The 25,801-nt window shown below is 52.8% G+C and overlaps 1 protein-coding gene across 2 annotated transcripts; it reads left to right on the top strand.

Annotated features, from left to right (window-relative positions):
- The first annotated feature begins 345 nt into the window (after positions 1–345).
- On the top strand, positions 346–25,798 carry fn1b (fibronectin 1b). Of its 2 annotated transcripts, XM_084668407.1 has the most exons (46): positions 346–628; positions 847–972; positions 1,184–1,318; positions 1,396–1,527; positions 1,893–2,030; positions 2,137–2,313; positions 2,444–2,635; positions 2,778–2,960; positions 3,379–3,555; positions 4,228–4,383; positions 4,917–5,045; positions 5,368–5,511; positions 7,015–7,136; positions 8,419–8,587; positions 8,773–8,949; positions 9,283–9,408; positions 9,589–9,678; positions 9,938–10,132; positions 11,185–11,463; positions 11,553–11,816; positions 11,956–12,050; positions 12,143–12,311; positions 12,497–12,583; positions 12,754–12,945; positions 14,171–14,449; positions 15,064–15,255; positions 15,519–15,608; positions 15,723–15,989; positions 18,202–18,318; positions 18,547–18,714; positions 19,385–19,540; positions 19,727–19,843; positions 19,981–20,250; positions 20,395–20,582; positions 20,696–20,783; positions 20,952–21,131; positions 21,256–21,345; positions 21,436–21,624; positions 21,825–21,914; positions 22,527–22,948; positions 23,179–23,317; positions 23,508–23,669; positions 23,890–24,015; positions 24,266–24,372; positions 24,506–24,601; positions 24,779–25,798. In XM_084668407.1, exons 1-46 carry the CDS (start codon positions 481–483, stop codon positions 24,854–24,856), a joined length of 7,413 nt encoding a protein of 2,470 aa, XP_084524533.1. In that variant the 5' UTR covers positions 346–480; the 3' UTR covers positions 24,857–25,798. The 2 variants fall into 2 exon arrangements, with proteins under 2 accessions (XP_084524533.1, XP_084524534.1); XM_084668408.1 differs by lacking the exon at positions 14,171–14,449.
- The last annotated feature ends 3 nt before the right edge of the window (positions 25,799–25,801 follow it).

Below are 25,801 nucleotides of genomic sequence, written 5' to 3'. Positions count from 1 at the left end.
ACAAAACAGCGTTTTTGTATCCATTTAGATCTACTATATTTTGGGAATATTACTTCATCTTTGTGATATAGGAGGCATGAACAATTGGCAACAATGTCAATCAATTATAAATAAAATAACCAGTATAAGTTTTTGGATCGACACAATGGCTCAGTAAGGAACTTTCTAGAAATTTAACAGCCTAAAAACCATGCCGCGTGACCTTTACTGCATTCACTTGTGGTTTTGAACGGGCGTGTTTGGTGTCTGTGGGTTGCGCCGGGGTCTCTAAAGTCCCTCCCCTTAAATGATGAGCAGGTACTATAAAAACGTCCCACAGCCAGTTAATCGGTCTATTGCAGCGGCTGCAAAAGAAGGGCAGCTGAAAGGAACCAGCTGCATCTGGGGAAAAACATCAACACTGCGGAACGACAGACTCTGGGACCTTTAGTACTCTCTGGGAAAGACAATTGGACATCTTTCCCCCTTAGATATTCCACAATGACCGGCAGCCCCGTTACTGGGCTGCTCGTTGCGCTGTGCGTAACCAGCGCTGTCCATTGTATGCCAAAGAACCAAGGAAAAAGCAAAAGACAAACCCAGCAACAAGTTTATCCCGAACTAACATCCGCAGACTCCATTGCTCAAGGTATGTATAGAGACAATAAAGCGTATGCATTATAAATAAGATATTATAGCCTACCGTTTTAGTTCGTTTTTTTTCAGAGAAAAACGATTGCATTTTCCATATAGCTTTTCAGCGACTTAAATAGACCCATGTCCATTGAAATTATAATTCCAACTCATGTTAATTGAAAACTAACGGGTGTTGGCTACTCGTGAACCGGTATCTGTCTCTTTTTACAGTTGGCTGCGATGAGAATGGTCGTTCATTCAGGTTCAACGAGCAGTGGGAGAAAGCCTACCGTGGAAGCACGTTACTGTGCATTTGCAACGGTGAGGCTGGGATCAAATGTAAAACAAAACCTGAAGGTAAGCTGCAACAAACGAACAAAAAACTCCTTCTCACGTTTGTTTTTTTATCCGTGATTCTTGAGTAGTCTTTAGAGATCTCTATAAATTTTTATAATTAGGTGTTACTTCTACCGTGGGTGCGCCTCTGAGTGCGCGCTGACCCCCACGGCCGTTACGCATGGAGTGTCTTCTATCAGAAACCGTTAACCAAAGTATCGTGTTTTCATAGTGGAGTCATGCTATGACAAACTCAACGATCGGACATACAGTGTCGGTGAAACCTACGAGAGACCGAAGGACGGTATGATGTGGGACTGCACGTGCATCGGTTCTAACCGGGGCAAAATCAGCTGTACCATTGCAAGTGAGTTCGCTGTACCGTTACCAACATTTTGTCGCCTTTTGAACTAACTGGTATTCACAAGCTATTGCCTTTTATAGACCGCTGCCACGAGGGAGGTCAGTCTTATAAAATCGGGGACACCTGGAGAAGGCCTCACGACACGGGTGACTACATGCTGGAATGCGTGTGCCTCGGAAATAACAAGGGAGAGTGGACTTGCAAACCCGTTGGTGAGTGTAATGTCATAAGAGGGAGGTTTGCTTTAGCAGTTAACTATGCAGTGAAAGTGAGTGGTGGCTCCAGTATGAAGGTAGCAGCTATGCCTTGTGTGTAGGATTTCCAGTCCTTGAAACAATTTTAGAAACAGTTCAAAGTCCTACGTTCTGATGGACATTTCTGTGAAATGAATATTGTGTAAATATTTGATGTCCGCTCCAACACGCCAAGTTTGCTGAACAAGTCAAACATCACAGCGCATCCAATTCCCGCAAAACGATCGATTTTATCTCTGCTTGTGAAGTTGGACCCATTTCCCCGACAATCAAGCATTATTTTTGGTAGAGTTAACCCAGTTCCTCCCCGCTCCTGCCCACAGCTGAGCGCTGCTATGACAACACAGCTGGCGCGTCGTACGTGGTGGGTGAGACGTGGGAGAAGTCATATCAGGGCTGGATGATGATCGATTGCACCTGTCTAGGAGAGGGGAATGGACGCATCACCTGTTCATCCAGAAGTGAGTGGGTACCCAGACAAACACACACTGACACACACACTAACACACGTCATTCTCTGCTGACCACTGTTGCCCCCACCCACCCCCCCCCCCACCCACCCCCCAGACCGCTGTAATGACCAGGACACCAGGAGATCCTACCGCATCGGAGACACCTGGACCAAGAAAGACACCCGCGGAAACAGCCTCAACTGCCTGTGCACGGGGAACGGCCGCGGCGAGTGGAAGTGTGAACGCCACACCTCCTCCTCCTCCTCCTCGTCCTCCTCCTCCTCCAGCCTGGGTAAGACTTCCCCACATGGACTCCGGCCCTCCTCCATCCGCGTTCTGTCCGACCACCTCCGGTCCCCGACGAAGACCGCGTCGCCTGAATGTTTGACGGTGTGTTCCCTGCTCGTGTCGTTGGTCCGCAGGTAAGGGTACTCATGTGGTGACCAACATCCACACCACCCAGGTGGTCCCTCAGCCAGAGCCCCCCACCGAGGGCACCTGTCGCACGGACTCCGGCGCCTCGTACCACGACGGCATGCGCTGGATCAGGAGTCAGGGCAGCAAGCAGATGCTGTGTACCTGCCTGGGGAACGGAGTCAGCTGTGAGGAGTGGGGTGAGTGTGTGTGTGTGTGTGTGTGTGTATGGAACAGGATAAACGTCATTTTTGAAAGCGCCGCACGCTTGCAGACCCTCACACAAACATGATGTGGAGATCACAGTATCTCACTTCTTGTCTTGTCCTTTCTCCCTCCCAGAGGGCCAGTCCCAGGTGTATGGGGGGAACTCAGACGGCCAGCCCTGCGCCTTCCCCTTCGTGTTCCAGGGGAAGACCCACTACTCCTGCACCTCGGAGGGCCGCAGCGACGGGCAGCTCTGGTGCTCCACCTCCTCCGACTTTGACACCGACCAGCAGTACTCCTTCTGCACTGAGAAGAACGGTGAGGGGGTGGAGATAGAGGAGAGAGAAAAATAGAGGGATGGATTAAGGTGACACGGATGGATAGATAAGATTTGTGGCTGGCTGGCTGGATGGAAAGGAGGATGTTGATTGGATACTTACATGAATGAGTGATGAGAATGAAGTGATTGATGTTGTATTTATCCTATTACATGTACAAAAACAGTAAACTACCTTCTGGATAAGAGATAAGGGCCGGGTTTCCCAGATTCGTTAAGAAGCTCTTAACGCTAAGAGCTTCTTAAGAACGTTCGAAAAGCGCTCTAGAACGCTCTTAGAACATTTTTAAGAAGCTCTTAGCGTTAAGAGCTTCTTAACGAATCTGGGAAACCCGGCCAATGACATTCAAATGGAAACATCTAACCTTGTCTGTCTGTGTCTGTGTGTGGTCCCAACAGCCCTGGTGACAACCCGTGGTGGCAACTCTAACGGCGCTTTGTGTCAGTTCCCCTTCCTTTACAACGGGCGTAACTATAGCGACTGCACCGCAGACGGGCGCCGCGACGGGATGAAGTGGTGCGGCACCAGCAGCAACTACGACGGAGAACAGCACTATGGGTTCTGCCCCATGGCTGGTGAGTGGGTGTGTGTGTGGGTGGGGTGTTTGGACTTCAGGGTATTTGGAGAGTTGTAACATTTATGTGCATGAAACATATTATACATGAAGGGAAATATTTAATTATATAATTATTCCAAATGCATCAGTGGAAAATGTGGCAATTTTCAGTTGGGTCCTGTCATTTGACTTTGGGAGTGTGGGGCCTGACTCCTCCATCACAGGGGGTTTGGGGTCAGTATGGAGGGTGTGGGAAGTCGTTAGATGTGTGTCTGTGTTTCACATTCATAGGATTCCTCTTCGCGGCTGGGCTATAATCATCCTTATCTGATGTTGATCTTATTCATGGTAATGGCTGTATGATTAGGGGGGTGACTTGGAGTCCACTAATCTCCCTCAACGGGAACTAATTAAGAGCTATTAGAGGAGGGGAGGGACAGGCATGGGAGGGAGGGAGGGAGGGGGGGAGGGAGGGAACACATCTTAGACACACACACACACACACACACACACACACACACACTGGCAGAGATTTAAAACCTATTCAAGCAAAGTATAAATTCAAAAGTACAGGTCCCAGTCCTTCGTGAAAACAGACCCACAGACACACACTCACACACACACACACAGACACACACACACAGACACACACACACTCCCTGACTACTTTTCCTCCTCTGCTTCCATCCAGCCCACGAGGAGGTGTGCACCACCAACGACGGCCTCATGCACCGCGTGGGAGACAAGTGGGACAAGCGTCACGACGTCATGGGTCACATGATGCAGTGCACCTGCCAGGGAAACGGACGGGGAGAGTGGAGCTGCATTGCCTACTCCCAGCTCAGAGGTCAGGGGTCGACACCTTGCTGTGTTTGCTGTTTAGGAAACACGTTCATGACAAAATGTGTCATTGGAAATTTGTAGAAATGGGTTATACATTTACAGAACTGTGCAAAGGTTTTAGTCACCCAAGACTCTACTTTACATAGATGTATGTTATTTCACTTTTCAGAAAAGCACGATATTTCATTATTTCAGAAACTTTTTTTTTCCCTTCCTTTTTTTGGGTGTGCTTGTCTTTGGCAGGGATTCTCTCTGTATATGTATTATTATTATTTTTCAACCACAACTAGTCCTTGAATTGTTGCACTACATAGACAATGTCAGTGTCAAAATGTGCGTGGAAAGCGTTGCTTGTATCGGCTGGAAGGTTCCGTTGCACGGTTTAGGCATAATCTAAAGTTTAAATAGCGAAAAGTGAAGCTAACGGTAGCTAACTCGCCGGCCACAGTCACTAGCATCACAAGCCTGCGCGCGGCTACAGTCAAACTCACGTTAAACTGCTTTGCGTTCCTTTTTCTGCCACTCCCTCGTCTCCAGACCAGTGCATCGTAGAGGGCCTGACCTACGAGGTGTCCCAGACCTTCACCAAGCGTCACGACGAAGGCTACATGATGAACTGCACCTGCTTCGGCCAGGGGCGGGGTCGCTGGAAGTGTGATGCCATCGGTGGGTTCCTCCTCCAGTCAGCTCCCAATGACTAGTTGCCTCTTTAGTTTTGTAGATCTACCCTGCAAATTGCTAAGTGTTCATTTTACACCGGAGGAGTTAATCTGACTTAAGTCCACTCTCATGACTTTCACGGACCAGTTTAAACACTCCTGGCGTTAAATTACCACGTTGAGACTTGCTGTGTAGTCTGTATGTCGTCTAAGCCACGCCTAGTCACATCTTTGTACGTTTCAGCTTAATGGAGTTTTTACATTAGATTTTAAACAACGATATTAAACCCCTGACCCCTGACCCCTGACCCCCGCCCCTCCCTCCCCAGACCAGTGCCAGGAGCCTGAAACGAGGGCCTTCCACCAGATCGGAGAGTCCTGGGACAAGGTCATCCACAACGTCCGCTACCGCTGTTATTGCTACGGCAACGGCATCGGCGAGCTCAGCTGCGAGCCCCAGCAGACCTACCCAGGTAAGAGGCCTCCCGATTGGCCAGGGGCACGGGAGGGGAAGGGACAAGTGAGTGTGACATCATCACTGAGAACCTGGTTGTCCGGTGTGCGTGAACAGCTAAATGTCAGGGCTGCGCTGATGTAACTGGATGAGGCAGTTGATCTCTCACCACGTAGACTACCTCCGCCCGCCCGCCCCTCCCCTACTCCACCTCTACCCACCCTCTCTGATTTACAAGACACTTTGGGACGCCTGCTGCTACCTAATCTATGTTTGCTCCCCTCCACCTCCAAGCCCACCCATCACCTCCCCTGTTACTGAAACCCTTTTGAAATCAAAGCTGGGAGGGGAATGGGGGTTTGGCAACAACTTCACCACCTCCGTTAATTCTTTGATGTCCGGCAAATGGGGAAGGTCGCATCCATCCCCCATTCTGGACCCCCCCCCCCTCTCTCTCCTAGTCTTTGTAGTGTGGGTTGTTGTTCCCCCCCCCATTGTGCAGCTGAGTGGTGCTGCAGTGGCATGCTGGGAAGGGTGTGACCAGAGCAGGTAGGGGGGACGTTTATCACTTTGCACAGCGCACACTTCCTGTCTGTGATTACCACGGGGGGGCTAAGTCTTTGTTTAAGCTTGAAATCACATCTGTCCACCTGCACGCTATCGGTCTGCATTATCCTCCTGAACGGCAAGAAGTGCTCTAGCCCAGAATGCAGCAGAGTGGCTTTACTTTGACAGGATTTTGAAAGTCTTACTAAATTCTAGCTACCATCTACCCACAAAGAAACATCAAGTAAAGTAGTATTTAATCTTTTTTGCATCTAAGAACACAAATGAAACATAATAATGCGTGTACAATGTACATAGACCTGGCACAGTTCCTCTCAGCCATAGCCCACTGGTACAAAGTACATGTTGGATATCTGTGTATGTTTGTCTAAAGTGCCCGTCGGCTAAACGGCCTTAATGACCTCAGGACTCCGAATCCCAGGCCTGTCTCAGCTCCTGTAAGGTCACCTGGGAAGGAGAGGGGGGAGGTGTCTGTTTGTGCTGATGTAGAGGTTTGAGGTGGGCTGGAGAGGAACATAACACCTCGGTGGAACTTTCAGACAGTAAAGAGACTGAAGGCACTACGTTACCCACAATGCCGTGGGTGTGTGTGTGTGTTAGGGTGGTGGTTTGAGGTCAGAGCTGTGAGACTGAGGCAACAGATGGTCAGGTGTTCAGGGGTGGAGTGGGGACTCGAAACACGTTTGGTCTGTACGGCGTGACCAGGGACCCAATAATTGGTTCCTGATTATGATTCTAATAATTAGCTGTGTTGAATCAGGTCAGTGACAGCTGTGCTGGGAGCTAAAAAACGTACAACTCTCCAGGAACAGGGTTTGAGACCCCTGTTGGAGATGATAAATATGCACCAGAGTTTTCAACTCATCATAGCTTATTATCGTCTTTGTGTGGTTCAACATGCCGGTTTGTTTCTCTCTTTATCTCCACCTTGACCTTTCCTCCTCATCTCCTCCAGGAGGTAATCGCCCTGTCCAGGTGATCATCACAGAGGCTGGGAAGCAGCCTGACTCCCATCCCATCCAGTGGAACCCACCCTCCACGGCCCACATCACCCAGTACATCCTCAAGTGGAGAGTGGTGAGTACTCCCCTGTGTTTACAACCAGACCTAGCTCTCTCTCTCTCTCACACACACACACATATAAACTAACTCTGACTTTCGTGTAGGTAATGTTTGTAGGCAATGTGTTTGATTTTTTTTATTTAACCACCCTGTCAATAATCAGGCAAGTTTGTTCAAACAGTTTCTGGAACTTTCTGTGAAAGAGAACAAACTGTTTATTCTGTTTATTGAAGTTTGAGCACTGGAAAAACGAGGGCATGGGGTAGTTGAACTTTTAACAAACCCACACATGCGCACACTGCTGGACAGTTGTGAATGACCTTTAACATCGGGGGTGACAAATCCAATGTTAGAAAAACAGTTTTATTCTCTTTCACACACACTATAACTCTCTTTGAAGCGCTCTTGATCTGGCAAACTGTTTGAAATCTTTACAGCCCCCTAATTTAATTCAAACACATTTCCTGTTAAGTACGTATTTCTTTAGGGAGAGCCAAACCACTCTCACCTCATTATACACCCACTCTTTCTCTCTCCATTTCTCATTCTGTCTTTTCTGTGTGAAAAAAGCCTGTAGTTTGCCTACAGTACATCTCAAAGCCAAAGCCCAGGTTTCCAAAAGACAGACTGGCAAGACTGCAAGCCTGCGTCAGCTCCGCCCACGCTGGGCACAGGGCTTGGCTCTGAGAGAGAGAGAGAGACAGAGACAGAGACAGAGACAGAGAGAGAGAGACAGAGAGACAGAGAGACAGAGAGACAGAGAGAGACAGAGAGAGACAGAGAGACAGAGAGACAGAGAGAGAGAGAGAGAGAGAGAGAGAGAGAGAGAGAGAGAGAGAGAGAGAGAGAGAGAGAGAGAGAGAGAGAGAGAGAGAGAGAGAGAGAGAGAGAGAGAGAGAGAGAGAGAGAGAGAGAGAGAGAGAGAGAGAGAGAGAGACACAGACACAGACACAGACACAGACACAGACACAGACACAGACACAGACACAGAGACAGAGAGAGAGACAGAGAGAGAGAGAGAGACAGAGAGAGAGAGAGAGACAGAGAGAGAGAGAGAGACAGAGAGAGAGAGAGAGACAGAGAGAGAGAGAGAGACAGAGAGAGAGAGAGAGACAGAGAGAGAGTAAGTGAAGCTGGAAGCTGAGTTCAGACAGGGAACAGCTCCTAGTTTTTCCGACCAGTTTTCTCAGACCCCTGTCCAAACCTCCAGTGGCACCTTGTCGTTTTAAGCCTGATGTTTTCCAGATGGCTCCTTGACGTTCCCTCCCCTCCCCTCCCCTCCCCTCCCTCTCTGTAGAAAAACACACGCACCCCCTGGAAGGAGGTCACCATCCCTGGGAACCTGAACTCCTACACCATCGCTGGCTTGCGACCCGGGGTCACCTACGAGGGCCAGCTCATCAGCATCCTGCGCTTCGGAACCCGCGAGGTCACCCGCTTCGACTTCACCACCACCTACGGCTCCCGTAAGTGCCTCTACGGAACAGGTGAAAGTTCACCTGAGCGTTGGACGCCGAGGACTTTGTATCTCTGGGTGTTCTTGTGCCGAACGTCGTGATCTTCTATTTGTCGAGGTCTCTTTCTTTTTTCTTTTTTTTGTAAACGTTTCTCTCCTGATTTTTCCTGATCTTTATCCCCTCCCTCCCTCCAGTCACCGCGTCGGAAGGGGAGACCAACCAGCTCCCCTCTGTGGTGGACACTTCTGAGTCGGTGACGGAGATCACCTCCAACAGCTTTGTCATCTCCTGGGTGTCGGCCTCTGACACCGTGTCCGGCTTCAGGGTGGAGTACGAGCTGAGCGAGGAGGGAGCCACGCCCAAAGTCCTGGGTGAGTGAGAGGGCCGAGACAGACCCAGACAAACTGACAGACTGACTGACTGACAGACCCAGACAAACTGACAGACAGACAGACAGACTGACAGACCCAGACGAACTGACAGACAGACAGACAGACCCAGACTGACTGACTGACAGACCCAGACGAACTGACAGACTGACTGACAGACCAAGACTGACTGACTGACTGACTGACAGACAAACTGACAGACCCAGACTGACTGACTGACAGACCCAGACGAACCGACAGACAGACAGACAGACCCAGACGAACCGACAGGCCGACAGACTGACAGTCGATGTAACTCTCTGCCCCTCCCCCCAGACCTGCCTCGATCCTCCACCTCCGTGAACATCGCTGAGCTGCTTCCTGGTCGCAGGTACAACATCAACGTGTACGAAGTCTTACCGGAGGGAGAAAACCTCATCCTCTCCACATCCCAGACCACAGGTAACACACACACATCGCTTTCCCACCCCTTTTTGCCCTCCTCTCTTTTTTTCTAAAACCCACAATAACAATCTAAGTTACAGACACATAAAACAACAGTTTTCTTCTTGACTAGAGTGCCATTTCATGGATACATACAGGAGGGTGACCAACGTTTTTCTGTCCCCCCACCACCCCTAGCCCCAGATGCCCCAACGGATCATGAGATCGACCAGGTGGAGGAAACCTCCATCCACATCACCTGGACCAAACCCCAGGCCCCCATCACTGGTGAGAGAACACTGTGTGTGTGTGTGTGTGAGCCTTCATTGGTTCGCTTCGAAAACATGAATGAGGCTCACTAGGTTAAAAAAAACAGAATGTGTTTGTGTGCTTTCTTCTGTTTTTCGCTCTCTGTAAACTCTTTATACAATCGACCCCTGACATCTCCTACCCTCCCTCCCCCACCCCTTCCCTCCCTCCCTCCCTCCCTCCCTCCCTCCCTCCCTCCCTCCCTCCCTCCCTCCCTCCCTCCCTCCCTCCCTCCCAGGTTACAGAGTCATCTACACTCCGTCCATCGAGGGCAGCAGCACAGAGCTGACCCTGCCGGACACTGCCACCTCTGTGACCCTGAGCGACCTCCGCCCCGGCCTGCTCTACAACATCAGCATCTATGCCGTGGAGGAGAACCAGGAGAGCGTGCCCGTGTTTGTCCAGGTCAACACCGCAGGAGAGCCCCAGCCAGGTACAAACCTGATGTGCCATAGATCTAGAGCGAGTAGAATAGACTGGATCTAGATTTCGATGATATGACTAAATCGAACGGATGCTTATCCGATACATTTGAGTTGTCTGATTTAGATTCAGCGGATAGTCTTTATTCAAAAAACTTGAACTGGAAATCTATACAAATCTTGGTTTGGACGTTAAAACAACCTCTCTCTCTCTCCCTCCAACCCCCTCTTTTACTCACTTTCTGGAGAAAATGAAGTCACTGTCTGTCCTCCTATTTGTTTGTTAGTGATCGTGGGGCCTTGTGCCAGAGTCTGAATGACTGCTGGTTTGGACGACCTGTGAACTTGGCCTGGTCTCTGCCTTGTCAGGCCAAAGCAGAACTGGGGTTGGTTTTCTCTCCACCCTGTCAAGGTTGGCCATTGGCTGTTTGGCTCGAGTGACAACCCTCTGAGCCAAACATATGTCTTGATTTATGATCCTCAGACTTGGATTGGCCAAGTGAAGGTGAAAGCGTCCTGGCTGATAATCATGGTTCCCTATTGGATTTATGCAGACTAATGGGAACATTATTGTGTGTACCCGCTTACGTACAGACTCAGACAGATACTCACTGCCTGTAGTGAGTCGACACGCTCATGTCGTGAACCAAGACACAAAAGCAAGGGTACACACACACACAGTCTATAAAACTGAGCATGGTATTTTTATTAGCTTCTTGATGTCTCTATTTGATTTATGTTCTTATGTTGTGGAAAACACACACACACCTGAGTGTGGACATTGTCTGTCAGTCCCTCTTGCTTTTATGTGGATCAGACTTGTTGACAACTGACTCACAGTCTCAGACTGACTTCCTGGTAGTCCCTTAAAAGTCAGACGAGGATAGATCTTCTCTGGAAAAGCTACAGGAAATGGAATTCAATGTGTTTCGCCAACTGTCATCTTAGCGGTGCTGGTAGGAGTTACAAATGCCTTTAGTGTCACTTTTAAGACCAGCGTGGAAAACCAAAATACGGCCCGACTTTTCTCACTTGACCGACTGAACCAACTTCCTGTCCACAGAGGTAGTGCCCTCACCGACAGACCTGCAGTTCTACGAGGTGTCGGACGTGAAGATCACCATCACCTGGACCGGGCCGCCCAGCGAAGTCTCGGGATACCGCGTCACCTTCACCCCGGTTGTCCCTGGCGACACTACCCAGAAGCCCCTGCCCTTGCCAGTATCGCCCAATGCGTATGCTGAGATCACCCATCTGCAGCCCGGCACGCTCTACCGCTTCCACATCTACGCCATCAACGGAGGGGTAGAGAGCGAGCCTCTGGTCGGAGAGAAAGCCACCAGTGAGTACCTCGATGAGGAATCGATCCGGCAACCTTCTGATTAATAGCCTGATTCTCTAACCGCTCAGCCATCTGACTCCCCCTTCCAGAGCCAGACACCCCCACAGGCATCCGCTTCACTGACGTCGGCTCCGACAGCGCCCTGATCGTCTGGGAGGCCCCTCGCGCCACAGTCACCGGGTACCGTCTCTTCCTGAGCGTCGAAGGCTCCTCCCCAACCCAGAAGAGGATCCCGGGGGGCGTGGCTCAGTACGCTCTTCGGGGTCTGCGCCCGAACACGGCCTACACCGTCGCACTGCACTCGGAGCAGGAGAACGTGCTCAGCGAAGCTGTCACAGGATACTTCACTACTAGTGAGTAGGAGAGGGGTGGGGGGAAATAGGAAGCCGTGTGGCCGAGGGAACGTTTGCTCGGTAGAAAATGTGAGAATGTCTAAGAACCCATCACTGTGTTTAGAGAACTGTTTAACTGATGCCCCTCCCCCTTCCCCAGCTCCTCCAATGGGAGACAACCCTCCGTTCAACACTGACGTCACAGACACCTCCATCATCATCACCTGGACCCCGGTTCCCAGGTTCAGCTACAAGGTACCGCCTCCACGAGTCGTCACGCGCTTCCTTGCTTCGACCTCTGATGTTTGACCTCTGAACTCTACGTCTCTGCTCCCGTTTCCTCCCAGCTGTCGGTGCGGCCCGGTCAGGGGGGCGAGTCTCCGAGAGACGCAACCTCCGACTCGGGAAGCGTCTACGTGTCTGGCCTGACCCCAGGGATGGATTACTCATACAGCATCCAGCCCATCGCCAACGGACGGAACCGCGGCAAACCCATCACCGGCAAAGTTGTCACGCGTAAGAAATGTTCTCCCGAACAGCGTCGCTGTTTGTGGTTTCCTTTTCAATTTTAAAAGCAGACAGCTGAGAGAAGCCGTTTATTGTGGTGAAGGGGGGATTTGTCGTTTTTGACGTAGCTGTTGACGCAGAGGGACGAGGCTAATGTAACTGTGTGTGTCCTCCTCTCTCCTCCCCCCCTCCAGCCCTGTCTCCCCCCACCGATCTCTCCCTGCAGCCCAACACTAACACCGGTGAGCTGCTCGTCCAATGGGCCGGCACCAAAACACCAGGTAAATACTGACCCTCCTCCTCCCATTCCCCTCTCCTCTGGATCGGTGCCTCTCTCTCTCTCTCTCTCTGTCTCTGTCTGTCTCTGTCTCTCTCTCTCTCTCTGTCTTCTAACTCTAATCTTTTTAACATTCTCTCTTTACCCCTCCGGACACCACGCCCCCCTTCACAGACTTCACAGGCTACAGAGTGACATGCACGCCCACCAATGGGCAGCGAGGAAACTCTCTGGAGGAGTTTGTCCAGCCTGATCAGAACGCGTGCACCCTGGAACACCTCAGCCCGGGGGTTGAGTACAACGTCAGCGTGTTCACCGTCAAAGACAACCTGGAGAGCGTTCCGCTGTCTGGCACGGTCACCCAAGGTAGGAACCACCACGGTTTGGCAGTTGAACAAGATGGAGCCTCATTAGCCCCGCCCTCTGCCGCTGACCGCTGTAAACCCAGTTTTTCCTCAGGAAGTTCACAAACACAAAAATAACTGTAAAACGGTCCCGCTTGAGGTTTAACGCCGGATTCGCTTTGGTTAAACGGTAAATGTTGTGGTTCCCTTGCGGAGAGTGTGTGTGTGGGTTGAATCCCAACCCTTTGTTAGTCAGAGGCAGAGCAGATCTTGGATCAGGACGAAGATCAGGTGACATCCACACAGCTGGTCTGCAGATCAACTGCTAGCTGGAATCTTCCTGACTCAAACGAGTTGGCTATAAGTCAATTCACGGGCCAGGAAATAGGAGGAAGGTTTCAAGGTGGATCAGTTTTAAACAAACCTAACTCTCATCTTTCAAAATGTTCTACTCTGACATTCAACCCATTTCCTTTTGGTACCGTTTATATAAAATAGACATTTTCTTGGATCTTTTACCTTAAAAAAGTTATAATCTTCAGTCTGTCTGAAGTATAGCCTGGCCAAGCAGAATAACTCACTATGGTGATGGATGCTTTAAATCACATGTGTCAAACTCCGGTCCTCGAGGGCCGCTGTCCTGCATGTTTTAGATGTTTCCCTGCTCGAACACACCTGATTCAATTAAATGGGTTGTTATAACGACCATTCATTAGAATCAGGTGAGCTGGATCAGGGAAACATCTAAAACATGCAGGACAGCGGCCCTCGAGGACCGGAGTTTGACACCCCTGCTTTAAATGATTCAAACGTAATTCCTCCTTTCTTCCATCTTCATTGTGTATCATTCGTTTCTTAAGAAGCTTTAATTGGACACACTATCCTACTAACTTGGCCATTGGCTGAACTGTATCATAATGTTACATGGCTGTGCAAGTTTGGTTGACACCTCAACCGTGACTGAAGTTTGTGCAAGTTTGTGTGACCTGCATGAGTATGGGCTTACTCTTAAATGAAGAAACACTGTGAGAAACTATAAACGCCTTGCCTTTTAATTAAGAAATGTGAACTGTATCTTTTGTTTTACTGTAATTTTTGGAGCAATCAATGAATCGTTCTAGCATGGCCACACTGTCTAACTGTCTGTGCTTTGGGAATGTAATTGATGTGCTTGTTGTAATTAGCGTCATCTTGGCTGATGTGTGTTTGTCTCTGCCTGTGCCTGGGCCGCAACTTAACCCTTTCAGACATACCCACGTTAGACAACGTCAAGTTTGTCGACGTTACCGACACCACCATCGGTCTGCGTTGGATTCCCCGCAACTTTACCGCCCTCACCGGTTACCGGATAACGGTGCTGGCGTCCGGCGAGACTGTGCCCATCGTCCAGGACATGGTGGACTCGGCTAGCGGTTATTACACGGTGCGAGGGCTGGAGCCCGGGGTCGATTACGACATTGTCATCATCACAGTGACGGAGCAAGGCGAGAGCGAGCCGTTCTCGGTTACAAAGCAGACATACCCTGGTGATTTGACCCCTTTCATTCCAGGGATGGGGGTGGGGGTTCATCAAAAAAAAAAAAAAAAAAAAACACTTTTAGGAACGATTTGAAGTTCCATGTCGAACGTCTTATTGGCAAAAACATTTGTTTGATTGAAGGAATTCTAGCTTCACTTAAAGTTTTTCACTTTGGAAGTTCTACCGGCAGTAGCATCTGTAAGTGTAGCTATAGCTTAGATTAATCCCAGAGCGAGGACAAAAGATATCAGGTCAGAGGTCAGGAGAGCGAAAGAGTCGCTTGACAACGCTCGTGATAAAGAGTATAATAACTGTAACTTTTAACATTACTGTCTGTTTCTCTGGACATGCAGGATTCCAGCCTCCTGTCATCGTGGATGTCGCTTTTCACCTTGACTTTTAAACACTCATGTACACTTTACTTTACACACTGTCGACCAAAACTGTCCTCAATTGAATTCAATGTTTTCCATTCTATTATCACGCATCTAGCCGATGACGTAGAAATTCGACATAGACTCCCATTGGAATTATAGTCTCTCCCACTTGTATTAACCCCTCACCCCACCACCCCCCCCCCCTCACCCCACCACCCCCCCCTCACCCCTCCCCCCCCCCCAGCTGTACCAGCTCCTACCAACCTGAACTTCGGCGGCGTCGGCCCCGACACCATGAGAGTCACCTGGACGGCGCCCAGCGTCGCCACCCTCAGTGACATCACACGTTTTGTCATCCGTTACCACCCGGTCACCGACGACACCGACGTCAAGGAGCTCAACGTGGGCGGAGCCACCAACACCTTCCTCCTGCAGAGTAAGGCTCCTGATTGGATAGTTTGGACTCCTACTTCCTGTCCGGGGTGGGACCCTAGACGTCCTCAGACTGTCCGCGTGGGGGATCCTGTCTTTCTGTTTTTCTCTCCGTTGTTTTGGTTTCAAGGTTTAAAAGAGGGAGGGAGGGAAGACAAATTTTATGTAAAAATACACATGCTGTTACCTCATCCTCCAGATTGACCAATGACCCTGTAGTCCTTCTCCTCCTCCGGCTCTAACCTGCAGTTGTTTGATGTCTTGCAGACCTGATGCCCAACACGGAGTACCGTGTGAGCGTGGTGTGTGTGTACGAGGAGAGAGAGAGCAGCCCAGTGACGGGCACGCAGAGAACCAGTGAGTCCCACTGTCACTGAGCCTGTACACTAGGCCTACCTGTTTAAAGCATCTCAGATTCAACTTGAACGTGTGTGTTTGTGTGTGTGTGTTTGTGTGTGTGTGCCTCCTCAGCTCTGGATTCTCCCACCGGCCTAGACTTCTCTGACGTGTTCACCAACGCCTTCACCGTCCACTGGCAGGCGCCACAGTCTGTCATCACCGGCTACCGGGTCCGGTACCAGATGACCAGCGGCGGCAGGTCCAAGGATGAGAGGCTGCCCCCGACCAGGACCCAATTCACCCTGACCGGCCTGACTCCGGAGACAGAGTACCTGATCCACGTGTTTGCCGTGAGCGGCGCCCAGGAGAGTCTACCCCTCAGCGGAACACAGGCTACCAGTGAGTCCCACGACCGCCAACTGTCACAGCCCAACTGTCACAGCCCAGACAGTTTAATCACATCCCTGATCTTCTCTGTTCCGTCCCAGGCTTCCAGCTTGCAGGAAATAAACACACACACACAGACACACACATTCATGATGTCAAGTCATCTGTCCATCCGTAGACCGACAACGTGTGTGTAGTTGAGTGTAATTCTAGCGTGTTTGTCCCTAACCCCCCGTCTCCCCCACCCTGTCCCCTCTCACCCCCCCACCCTGTCCCCTCTCACCCCCCCACCCTGTCCCCCTCTCACCTCCCCACCCTGTCCCCCTCTCACCCCCCCACCCTGTCCCCTCTCACCCCCCCACCCTGTCCCCCTCTCACCCCCCCACCCTGTCCCCCTCTCACCCCCCCACCCTGTCCCTTCTCACCTCCCCACCCTGTCCCCCTCTCACCCCCCCACCCTGTCCCCCTCTCACCTCCCCACCCTGTCCCCCTCTCACCCCCCCACCCTGTCCCCCTCTCACCTCCCCACCCTGTCCCCCTCTCACCTCCCCACCCTGTCCCCCTCTCACCTCCCCACCCTGTCCCCCTCTCACCCCCCCACCCTGTCCCCCTCTCACCCCCCCACCCTGTCCCCCTCTCACCCCCCCACCCTGTCCCCCTCTCACCTCCCCACCCTGTCCCCCTCTCACCTCCCCACCCTGTCCCCCTCTCACCCCCCCACCCTGTCCCCCTCTCACCCCCCCACCCTGTCCCTTCTCACCTCCCCACCCTGTCCCCCTCTCACCCCCCCACCCTGTCCCTTCTCACCCCCCCACCCTGTCCCCCTCTCACCCCCCCACCCTGTCCCCCTCTCACCCCCCCACCCTGTCCCCCTCTCACCTCCCCACCCTGTCCCCCTCTCACCCCCCCACCCTGTGCCCTCTCACCCCCCCACCCTGTCCCCTCTCACCCCCCCACCTTGTCCCTTCTCACCCCCCCACCCTGTCCCCTCTCACCCCCCCACCCTGTCCCCCTCTCACCCCCCCACCCTGTGCCCTCTCACCCCCCCACCCTGTCCCCTCTCACCCCCCCACCCTGTCCCCTCTCACCCCCCCACCCTGTCCCCTCTCACCTCCCCACCCTGTCCCCTCTCACCCCCCCACCCTGTCCCTTCTCACCCCCCCACCCTGTCCCCCTCTCACCCCCCCACCCTGTCCCTTCTCACCCCCCCACCCTGTCCCCCTCTCACCCCCCCACCCTGTCCCTTCTCACCCCCCCACCCTGTCCCCCTCTCACCCCCCCACCCTGTCCCTTCTCACCTCCCCACCCTGTCCCCCTCTCACCCCCCCACCCTGTCCCCCTCTCACCCCCCCACCCTGTCCCCTCTCACCCCCCCACCCTGTCCCCCTCTCACCCCCCCACCCTGTCCCCCTCTCACCCCCCCACCCTGTCCCCCTCTCACCCCCCCACCCTGTCCCTTCTCACCTCCCCACCCTGTCCCCCTCTCACCCCCCCACCCTGTCCCCCTCTCACCCCCCCACCCTGTCCCCTCTCACCCCCCCACCCTGTCCCCCTCTCACCTCCCCACCCTGTCCCCCTCTCACCCCCCCACCCTGTCCCCCTCTCACCCCCCCACCCTGTCCCCCTCTCACCCCCCCACCCTGTCCCCCTCTCACCCCCCCACCCTGTCCCCTCTCACCTCCCCACCCTGTCCCCCTCTCACCCCCCCACCCTGTCCCCCTCTCACCCCCCCACCCTGTCCCCTCTCACCCCCCCACCCTGTCCCCCTCTCACCTCCCCACCCTGTCCCCCTCTCACCCCCCCACCCTGTCCCCCTCTCACCCCCCCACCCTGTCCCCCTCTCACCCCCCCGCCCTGTCCCTTCTCACCTCCCCGCCCTGTCCCCCTCTCACCCCCCCACCCTGTGCCCTCTCACCCCCCCACCCTGTCCCCTCTCACCCCCCCACCCTGTCCCCTCTCACCCCCCCACCCTGTCCCCCTCTCACCCCCCCACCCTGTCCCCTCTCACCCCCCCACCCTGTCCCCTCTCACCCCCCCACCCTGTCCCCTCTCACCTCCCCACCCTGTCCCCTCTCACCCCCCCACCCTGTCCCCTCTCACCCCCCCACCCTGTCCCCTCTCACCTCCCCACCCTGTCCCCTCTCACCCCCCCACCCTGTCCCCCTCTCACCCCCCCACCCTGTGCCCTCTCACCCCCCCACCCTGTGCCCTCTCACCCCCCCAGCCTCCGATGCTCCCACTGACCTGGAGGTGCAGTCCTCCTCCCCTACCAGCATCACCATCCGCTGGGACGCCCCCTCTGTCACGGTCAGGTACTACAAGATCACCCACGGAGAGACGGGTGAGTACCAGCTGATAACAGATCAGATGATAACAGATCGGCTGAAATGCCCCTGCTGTGCTGGTTCATTTCAAACACAAGCAGGCCCCAGTTCTAAACCCAATCCTTCACCTAGACACGTCAATGTGCTGACAAAAAACACTGAATTAACCTTTAAATGCCCCCCTCTCTCCCTCCCCCCTCTTTCTCCCTTCCCTCCCCCATCCCTCTCTCTCTCCCTCCCTCCAGGTGGGGATTCCCCTCCTACGGAGTTCACCATCCCTGGATCTCAGTCCACCGCCACCATCTCCAACCTGAACCCCGGGACCGACTACACCATCACCGTCTATGCCGTTACCAGTAGAGGGGACAGCCCCAGCGCCTCCAGCACCCCCATCTACGTCAGACACAAGACCGGTGAGTTGGGCAGCAAGTGTGTGTGTGTGGAGCAGGGTGTACCAGGGTGTACCAGGGTGTAGCAGGGTGTAGCAGGGTGTAGCAGGGTGTAGCAGGGTGTAGCAGGGTGTACCAGGGTGTACCAGGGTGTAGCAGGGTGTACCAGGGTGTACCAGGGTGTAGCAGGGTGTAGCAGGGTGTAGCAGGGTGTACCAGGGTGTACCAGGGTGTAGCAGGGTGTACCAGGGTGTACCAGGGTGTACCAGGGTGTAGCAGGGTGTACCAGGGTGTACCAGGGTGTACCAGGGTGTAGCAGGGTGTAGCAGGGTGTACCAGGGTGTAGCAGGGTGTAGCAGGGTGTACCAGGGTGTAGCAGGGTGTAGCAGGGTGTACCAGGGTGTAGCAGGGTGTACCAGGGTGTAGCAGGGTGTACCAGGGTGTAGCAGGGTGTAGCAGGGTGTACTGAAGAAAGAATGTACTATCCAGTTATTCTTTTTTGTTTATAGCACTTTGGTTGTAGTGTGGGATCACATCTCCCTCCCTCCCTCCTTCCCTCCCTCCCTCCCTCCCTCCCTCCCTCCCTCCCTCCCTCCCTCCCTCCCTCCCTCCCTCCCTCCCTCCCTCCCTCCCTCCCTCCCTCCCTCCCTCCCTCCCTCCCTCCCTCCTTCCCTCCCTCCCTCCCTCCCTCCAGAGGTGGACTCCCCCTCCCAGATGGAGGTGATGGATGTGAAGGACAACAGTCTGACGGTGCGCTGGTCTCCGGCCCAGGGCCCCGTCAAGGGCTACCGGGTCACCAGCGTCCCCAAGAACGGACAGGGACCCTCCTTCTCCGAGGTGGTGGCCCCTGGTAAGACCAGAACCAGGACCTTCCGGGACCTCCCGGTACCTTCCGAGCGTCTCAAACTCAAATTAAAACAATTTCAGGCTCTCTGACCAGCAGATGCATTGGTAGTCGCCACACCTGAGTCATGTGTGGGTGTGCGTGGTCTTGTGTTGTTTTGGTGTGCCTGACTGTTGTTGTTGTTGTTTACAGAACAGACAGAGATGTCGTTCACCGGTCTAATGCCGACGGTGGAGTACGTTCTGAGCGTGTACGCTCTGGGAACCGACGGAGAACCCTCTGCTCCTGTGGTGGAGAACGCCATCACAGGTGTGTGTCTGTGCGAGAGAGAGGGAAAGAAAAGTCAACCCTAATAGAGAAATGGAGCTCGTAATCGATTTGATGAGGCTAAGAAGCTAATTTATTGTTGTTGTCTGTCTGTTTAAATCCCCTCCCTTCCTCCTCAGCCATGGACCGTCCTAAGGACCTGTCCTTCTCCGAGGTGGACTCCACCTCCGTGCGCATCACCTGGGACGCCCCCGACGGCGCTGTGACATCATACCGCGTGCTGTACTCCAGCCCAGAGGAGGGCGAGAGGGAGCTGCGGCCGGCCCCGCGCGGCCAGGACGACAGCGTGGTCCTCCGGGGGCTACGCCCCGGCACTGAGTACACCGTCAAGGTCATCGCCCTCCACGGGGGAGCCCCCAGCACCCCGCTGGTGGGCACCCAGGCTACAGGTACACACACACACACAGGCTACAGGTACACACACACACAGGCTACAGGTACGCTCTCAAGCCACAGATGAGAGGGAGGTGGGCCACACACACACTACAGGTCCTCACCTCTGCCTCTCCTCTCCCCCCTCCCCCCCTGCCCAGCCATCCCCGCCCCCACCGACCTCATGCTGTCTGAGGTGGGCGACGCCACCTTCACCGTCAGCTGGAGGGCTCCTAACGCCAGGCTGACAGGGTACCGCGTGGTGGTCAAGCCCAAGAACAACAACGGCCCCACCAAGGAGATGAACCTCGGGCCGGAAGTGACGCGCGCCACTGTCACTGGGCTCATGGTAAAATACAGAGACGTGAACCCTGAGGGTGAATATGGTGCGTGTCATTGGATTCATATGCGTGATACACCTTGATTTGATATGTCTGTGTGTGTGTGTGTGTGTGTGCGCAGGTGGCCACTAATTATGTGGTGCAGGTCTATGCTCTGAAGAACTCCGTCACCAGCCGACCCCTGGAAGGAGAGGTCTCCACACTAGAGAGTAAGCAGATACACACACACACACATGTCCACACACACACACACACCTGGTTTGCTTTTATGACAAATTCTACTGACTATTTTCTCTCCTTCTTTCTCATTCGGTGCTCTACTCCCCCTCCTCCACATCTCCTCCCTCCTTTCCTACGTCCTCGTTCCCTCTCTGCAGATATCAGTCCTCCTAGACGAGTGCGTATCAGCGACGTGAAGGACTCCTCCATCACGCTGACTTGGCGCTCCAAGGTCGAGACCATCACCGGCTTCCTCATAGAGGCCACGCCCCTCGGGGTCAACCGTCCAACTATCAAGAAGACCATCAACGGAGAGCAGAACACCTACATCCTAACTGGTACACTAACTACATTACCCATCAGCACTTTGTTCTACATCCTCTCTGGTACACTGAACTACATTACCCATCAGCACCCTCACTTGAACCCTTATATGTAATCAGTTTGTTTGAACTTCCCCAGGTTTGGAGCCTGGTACCACCTACACCATCAACCTCTACACTCTCAACGGCAAGGCCCGAAGTGCCCCCTTCTCTCTCACTGTCAGCACTGGTAAGAACACACACACACACTCCACAGAATCAGAAACATATCAAGAGTCTTGCACAGTGTCTGACCCCCTGTGTGTGTGTTTGTGTGTAGCTAAGCCAGCTGTCCAGGCCCCCACCAACCTGCAGTTCACCTCACTGACCCCCAACTCCATCTCCTTCACCTGGGAGCCCCCAGCCACACGCATCACAGGATATTACGTCACGTACGAGCAAGCGGGCGGAGCCCCTCGTGAGATCAGCCCCCGCCCGCATGCCGGACAGAACTACGCCACCATCTCTGGTAAGTGGACTCCACCCTCCTTTTAATGACACAAAGTGCAGCCTAGCTAGTTGGTTAAGACTAAAGGTAGAACAGGCCTGATCTGGGTTTGTGTAGATGAACAGATATTAACCAAACTCTCCTCTCCAACTCTCTCTATCGTCTCCACCTTCTCCCTTAAAAACGACCTCCTACGACCCCCCCACCCCCTCTCTCCCCAGGTCTGAGGCCAAATACTGAGTACATCATCAAGATCATCGCCCTCCAGAGCTCTCAGACCAGCACCCCACTGGAGGGCACTGCCAGAACTCGTGAGTACAAGCCAACATGGCCCATGAGTATACGACACACACACACACACACACACACAATAATTGGGTACTATACATGTCCACACACACACACGGAACCACAACGACACGCACACTCTCAAAGGCTTCCAAAACGAAACGGGCCCAAAACAAATTATTTTCTTTTTTTGTGTCTGAATGGTACAAGTACACAAAAAAAAAAAAGGCATTTGGCGAGCCTTAGCATGTGTTTGCTACTCAGCTGAGTGTCCTGCATTGTTCCAGGCAGAGGCTGTCTATACAAAGTCTTTATTTACAAGTTCTAACTGTGCCGTAATCAAAACTCTGCACCTCACTCTGAGTACCTTCTGATGCTCCGTCCGAAAGCTGAGTGACAGCAGTAAACCAAGGCTGAACGACGGCATTAAACCAAAACAGTGGCAGGCTTTTGTGAAGCAGTGCAGTCAGCAATCGCCGGCCTTCGGCTGGGTACACGACAGCCCCATGCTGACTGATTTGTGCGACTGCAGCTACTTAATTCCCAGCCCCCCCCCCCCTTCCCCTCCCCCAATGACCCCCTAATCCCCCTCAGAGCTAACGAGCTTGCTTCCTAACCCTTCTCTGCCGCACCAGAACCGGAATCCCAGCTTGGGCTGCCGCTCCCTAACCGGCCCGGCCGCCCCAGCATCCTGGACGTGCCCGAGGTCACCTCCGGCGACACCGACAACAGCGTGGTGGGCCCCAGCGGGCAGGACATCCCGGGCCAGGGGCAGAGCGTGGAGTACACAGAGTACAACAACAACAGGCACCCCCAGGTGCCCTACTGGCCCCAAACGCCCCTGGTGTACGTGCCCTTGCCCGACGCGGAGGGGCGCAGGGTGCCTGTCGTGAGGGTGAACGTGCCCGGCTCTGCCTTTGGTTTCCCAGAGAACGAGACGGGATCTCCCCAGGAGGCGCAGACCCAGACCACCATCTCCTGGAAGCCGTACAAGCAGAGCAGCGCCTACCTGGTGTCCTGTAACCCTCTCACTCACACCGAAGAGAAGATGTTCCAGGTAGGACCAGCCAGGGGGGGAGGTGGAGAAATGGATATGTCTGGTTTAAAGACATTGGCCGCGTTTCCCAGATTTGTTAAGAAGCTGTTAACACTGAGAGCTTCTTAACGAATCTGGGAAACGCGGCCATTATCTGTAGCCTAACCTCAGGGGCTGCCAACCTTATTTCATAGATCAAAAACTTAAACTTCTTTTCACACACCCCTTCCCTCTCTCTCTCTCCCTATCAGATGCGTATACCAGGCACCTCCACCAGTGCCACTCTGATAGGTCTCACTTCTGGGGCCTCCTACAACGTTATCGTGGAAGCCCTCAAGGGGGCGCTCAAGCACAAGATCCTGGAGGAGGTCGTCACCGTCGGGAACAGCCGTAAGTAACTAACTGCCGTCTACTGTTTGAACTTTGCACTTCTGGTCATTGATATTCTGCTGTATGGCTTTGGATAAAAGCGTCTGCTCATTGAATAAAATGTACAACAGAAATTACACGTTGGTTTAAAAATAATTCTCGGCTTCCCTCATTCAAAACAACCAACCGCTGTCTTATCTCCTTCCTGTAGTGCAAGAAGGCGATCTGTCCAATCAGGACAGATGTTACGACACCTTTACCGCCACTTACCAAGACGTTGGCGCTGAGTGGGAGCGCATGTCGGAGACCGGCTTCAAGCTGTGGTGTCGGTGTCTTGGGCTGGGCAGCGGCCATTTCAGATGTGATTCTTCTAGTAAGCGCCTCAGTTTTATTCATCAGATGTGTCCAACGTACGAAAATACCATGTAAACTCTCCGTGATATTATGAATCCTCTAGTAGTCTTAACTATCGGGACTCTGACTGTAGGCTATTGGGCTGTGGGGGAAACCGCCTAGCTAGCTAAACCTGCCATGTCATGGCTAGGGTCCACACTCAAAACTCACGTTCTGGTGATTTTCATGTTTTTTTTTAGAGTGGTGTCATGATGGCGGCAACAACTACCGTATTGGGGACAGGTGGGAGCGCCAGGCGGATAACGGTCACATGATGAGCTGCTCCTGTCTGGGCAACGGCAAGGGAGAGTTCAAGTGCGAGCCACGTAAGTCCTGCCCCCAGCACTGTGATTGGTCAGCAGGATTGACATCACCTTGCGTAAAAGTGAAACCAAATCAGCCGTACTGATTAATTAAGACGTTTGAGATAGTGGAATATGTGAATATAATGTCTGGTGAATTTAGCTCCTTGCAATGTCCCTGCCCCATTGAATCTTAGTCCCCCTCTCATATACAGTGTGTATATATATGTGTGTGTGTGTGTGTGTGTGTGTGTGTGTGTGTGTGTGTGTGTAGATGAGTCCACTTGCTATGACAACGGGAAGATGTACCAGGTAGGAAACCAGTGGCAGAAGGAGTATCTGGGAGCCATCTGTACCTGCACCTGCTACGGAGGACAACAGGTACAGGTCACACCTGCGCGTGTGTGTGTGTTGCTGGTTGAGTGATAAGTGTATGGAATGTGTGGGCAGAACCAGATACCACTGAAGTCTATCTGTGTGCTAACCTGTGTGTGTGTGTGTGTGTGTGTGTCAGGGCTGGCGCTGTGAGAACTGTCGCAGGCCAGGCGCTGAGGTTGACGCAAGCCTGCTGCAGCCAGTCAGATACGGAGACAACACTCTCCGCAAAGTGGTGAGTGCTCCCCCCCCACCTCCCCCCATATTGAAGCGTCGAACATATCGCCATTCAGATCTGATTTGGCCGCCAAGTTGGTCTTCGAGGAACATATTCGCTTTTGACCGTGTAAGCTTCGTAAGAGATGCCTGAAAAACCCTCAACCGACGAGTGTTTCTCTGTTCCGTGTTCCAGAACATTCAGTGCCCCATCGAGTGCCTTCAGCCTGGGCTCTTGGCCGATGCAATCGCCGCCCAGAATCCTCACGAGTAAACAACATCCTCCCGTTCCCGATTGGCTTTCCCATCTGGAGACTGCCCTCTGCCTGAGACTCGTCTTCCTGTTTGTGACAATCAGCCCATCAGTGCTTTGCTGAGGGCACCCCGCCCAAAATGGCCGCCTTACATTTGACCCCCGGGCTTCCTGATTAGCTTAGCAACGTACCGTCCTTTAGCACAGCATAACCAAAGATGCCTGAACACCAGAGCTCAAGGGAGTCACTAACGACTTTAAGAGCAGTTACAATTTTCTACCATTATTAATTAGCGTCTGTTGTTTCACTGTCTGACAGTTGCTTGAGTTTGTCTCCTAGAATCCGTTCTGCTTTTGTCTTTTATCCCCTCTTGGGGATTGTGTGTCTTTCACAGCATTCATTTTGTTGTCTGTGCATCCCAAATGCCTTTTAAAAGATACAAATCTGTGACTGTGCGTAGGCCAAACACCACGACCTTTTAATCTTCAGACATGGGTTTCATGTGTTTTAATCTGTCTTCTGAAACTTGTATCGTTTAAAATAAATTGTTTTCCCAAGACCTTGTCAGTGTTACAATAACACAATCAATTCTGTTTTACCCAAAGTTCAATGATCAGAGCTCGTCTGCCTGAAATGAAGCACTGTGTTTGAGAATGTTGTACCAGTAATGTAGAGGTTTGTTTTGTCCATGAACGTAAAAAAAGTTTTCCATTTCTGTAGCCCATGTTGTTTGCAGGGCTAGCACTGTGTGTAGCGATTTACACCTACTGATGAGATGTTTTGCTAACTCTTCTTAAATGCTTAGTTTTATTTTATTTATCCTTTTAATCACAGCATGTTGACTGAATGTGAGACCTGGGCTGTGATGTTGAATCTTCTGGGTTCTATTTTTGTACTTGAGGTGCCAGAATTATCGCTACTGTTGAAATTCCCTGGTTTTGATAAAGTTGATGAGAACCCCATGA

The sequence above is a fragment of the Hypomesus nipponensis genome, chromosome 12 (assembly GCF_054491055.1).
Source record: "Hypomesus nipponensis isolate SF chromosome 12, ASM5449105v1, whole genome shotgun sequence".
NCBI classification, from domain to species: domain Eukaryota; kingdom Metazoa; phylum Chordata; class Actinopteri; order Osmeriformes; family Osmeridae; genus Hypomesus; species Hypomesus nipponensis.
This window is presented reverse-complemented; position numbering and strand designations above follow the sequence as displayed.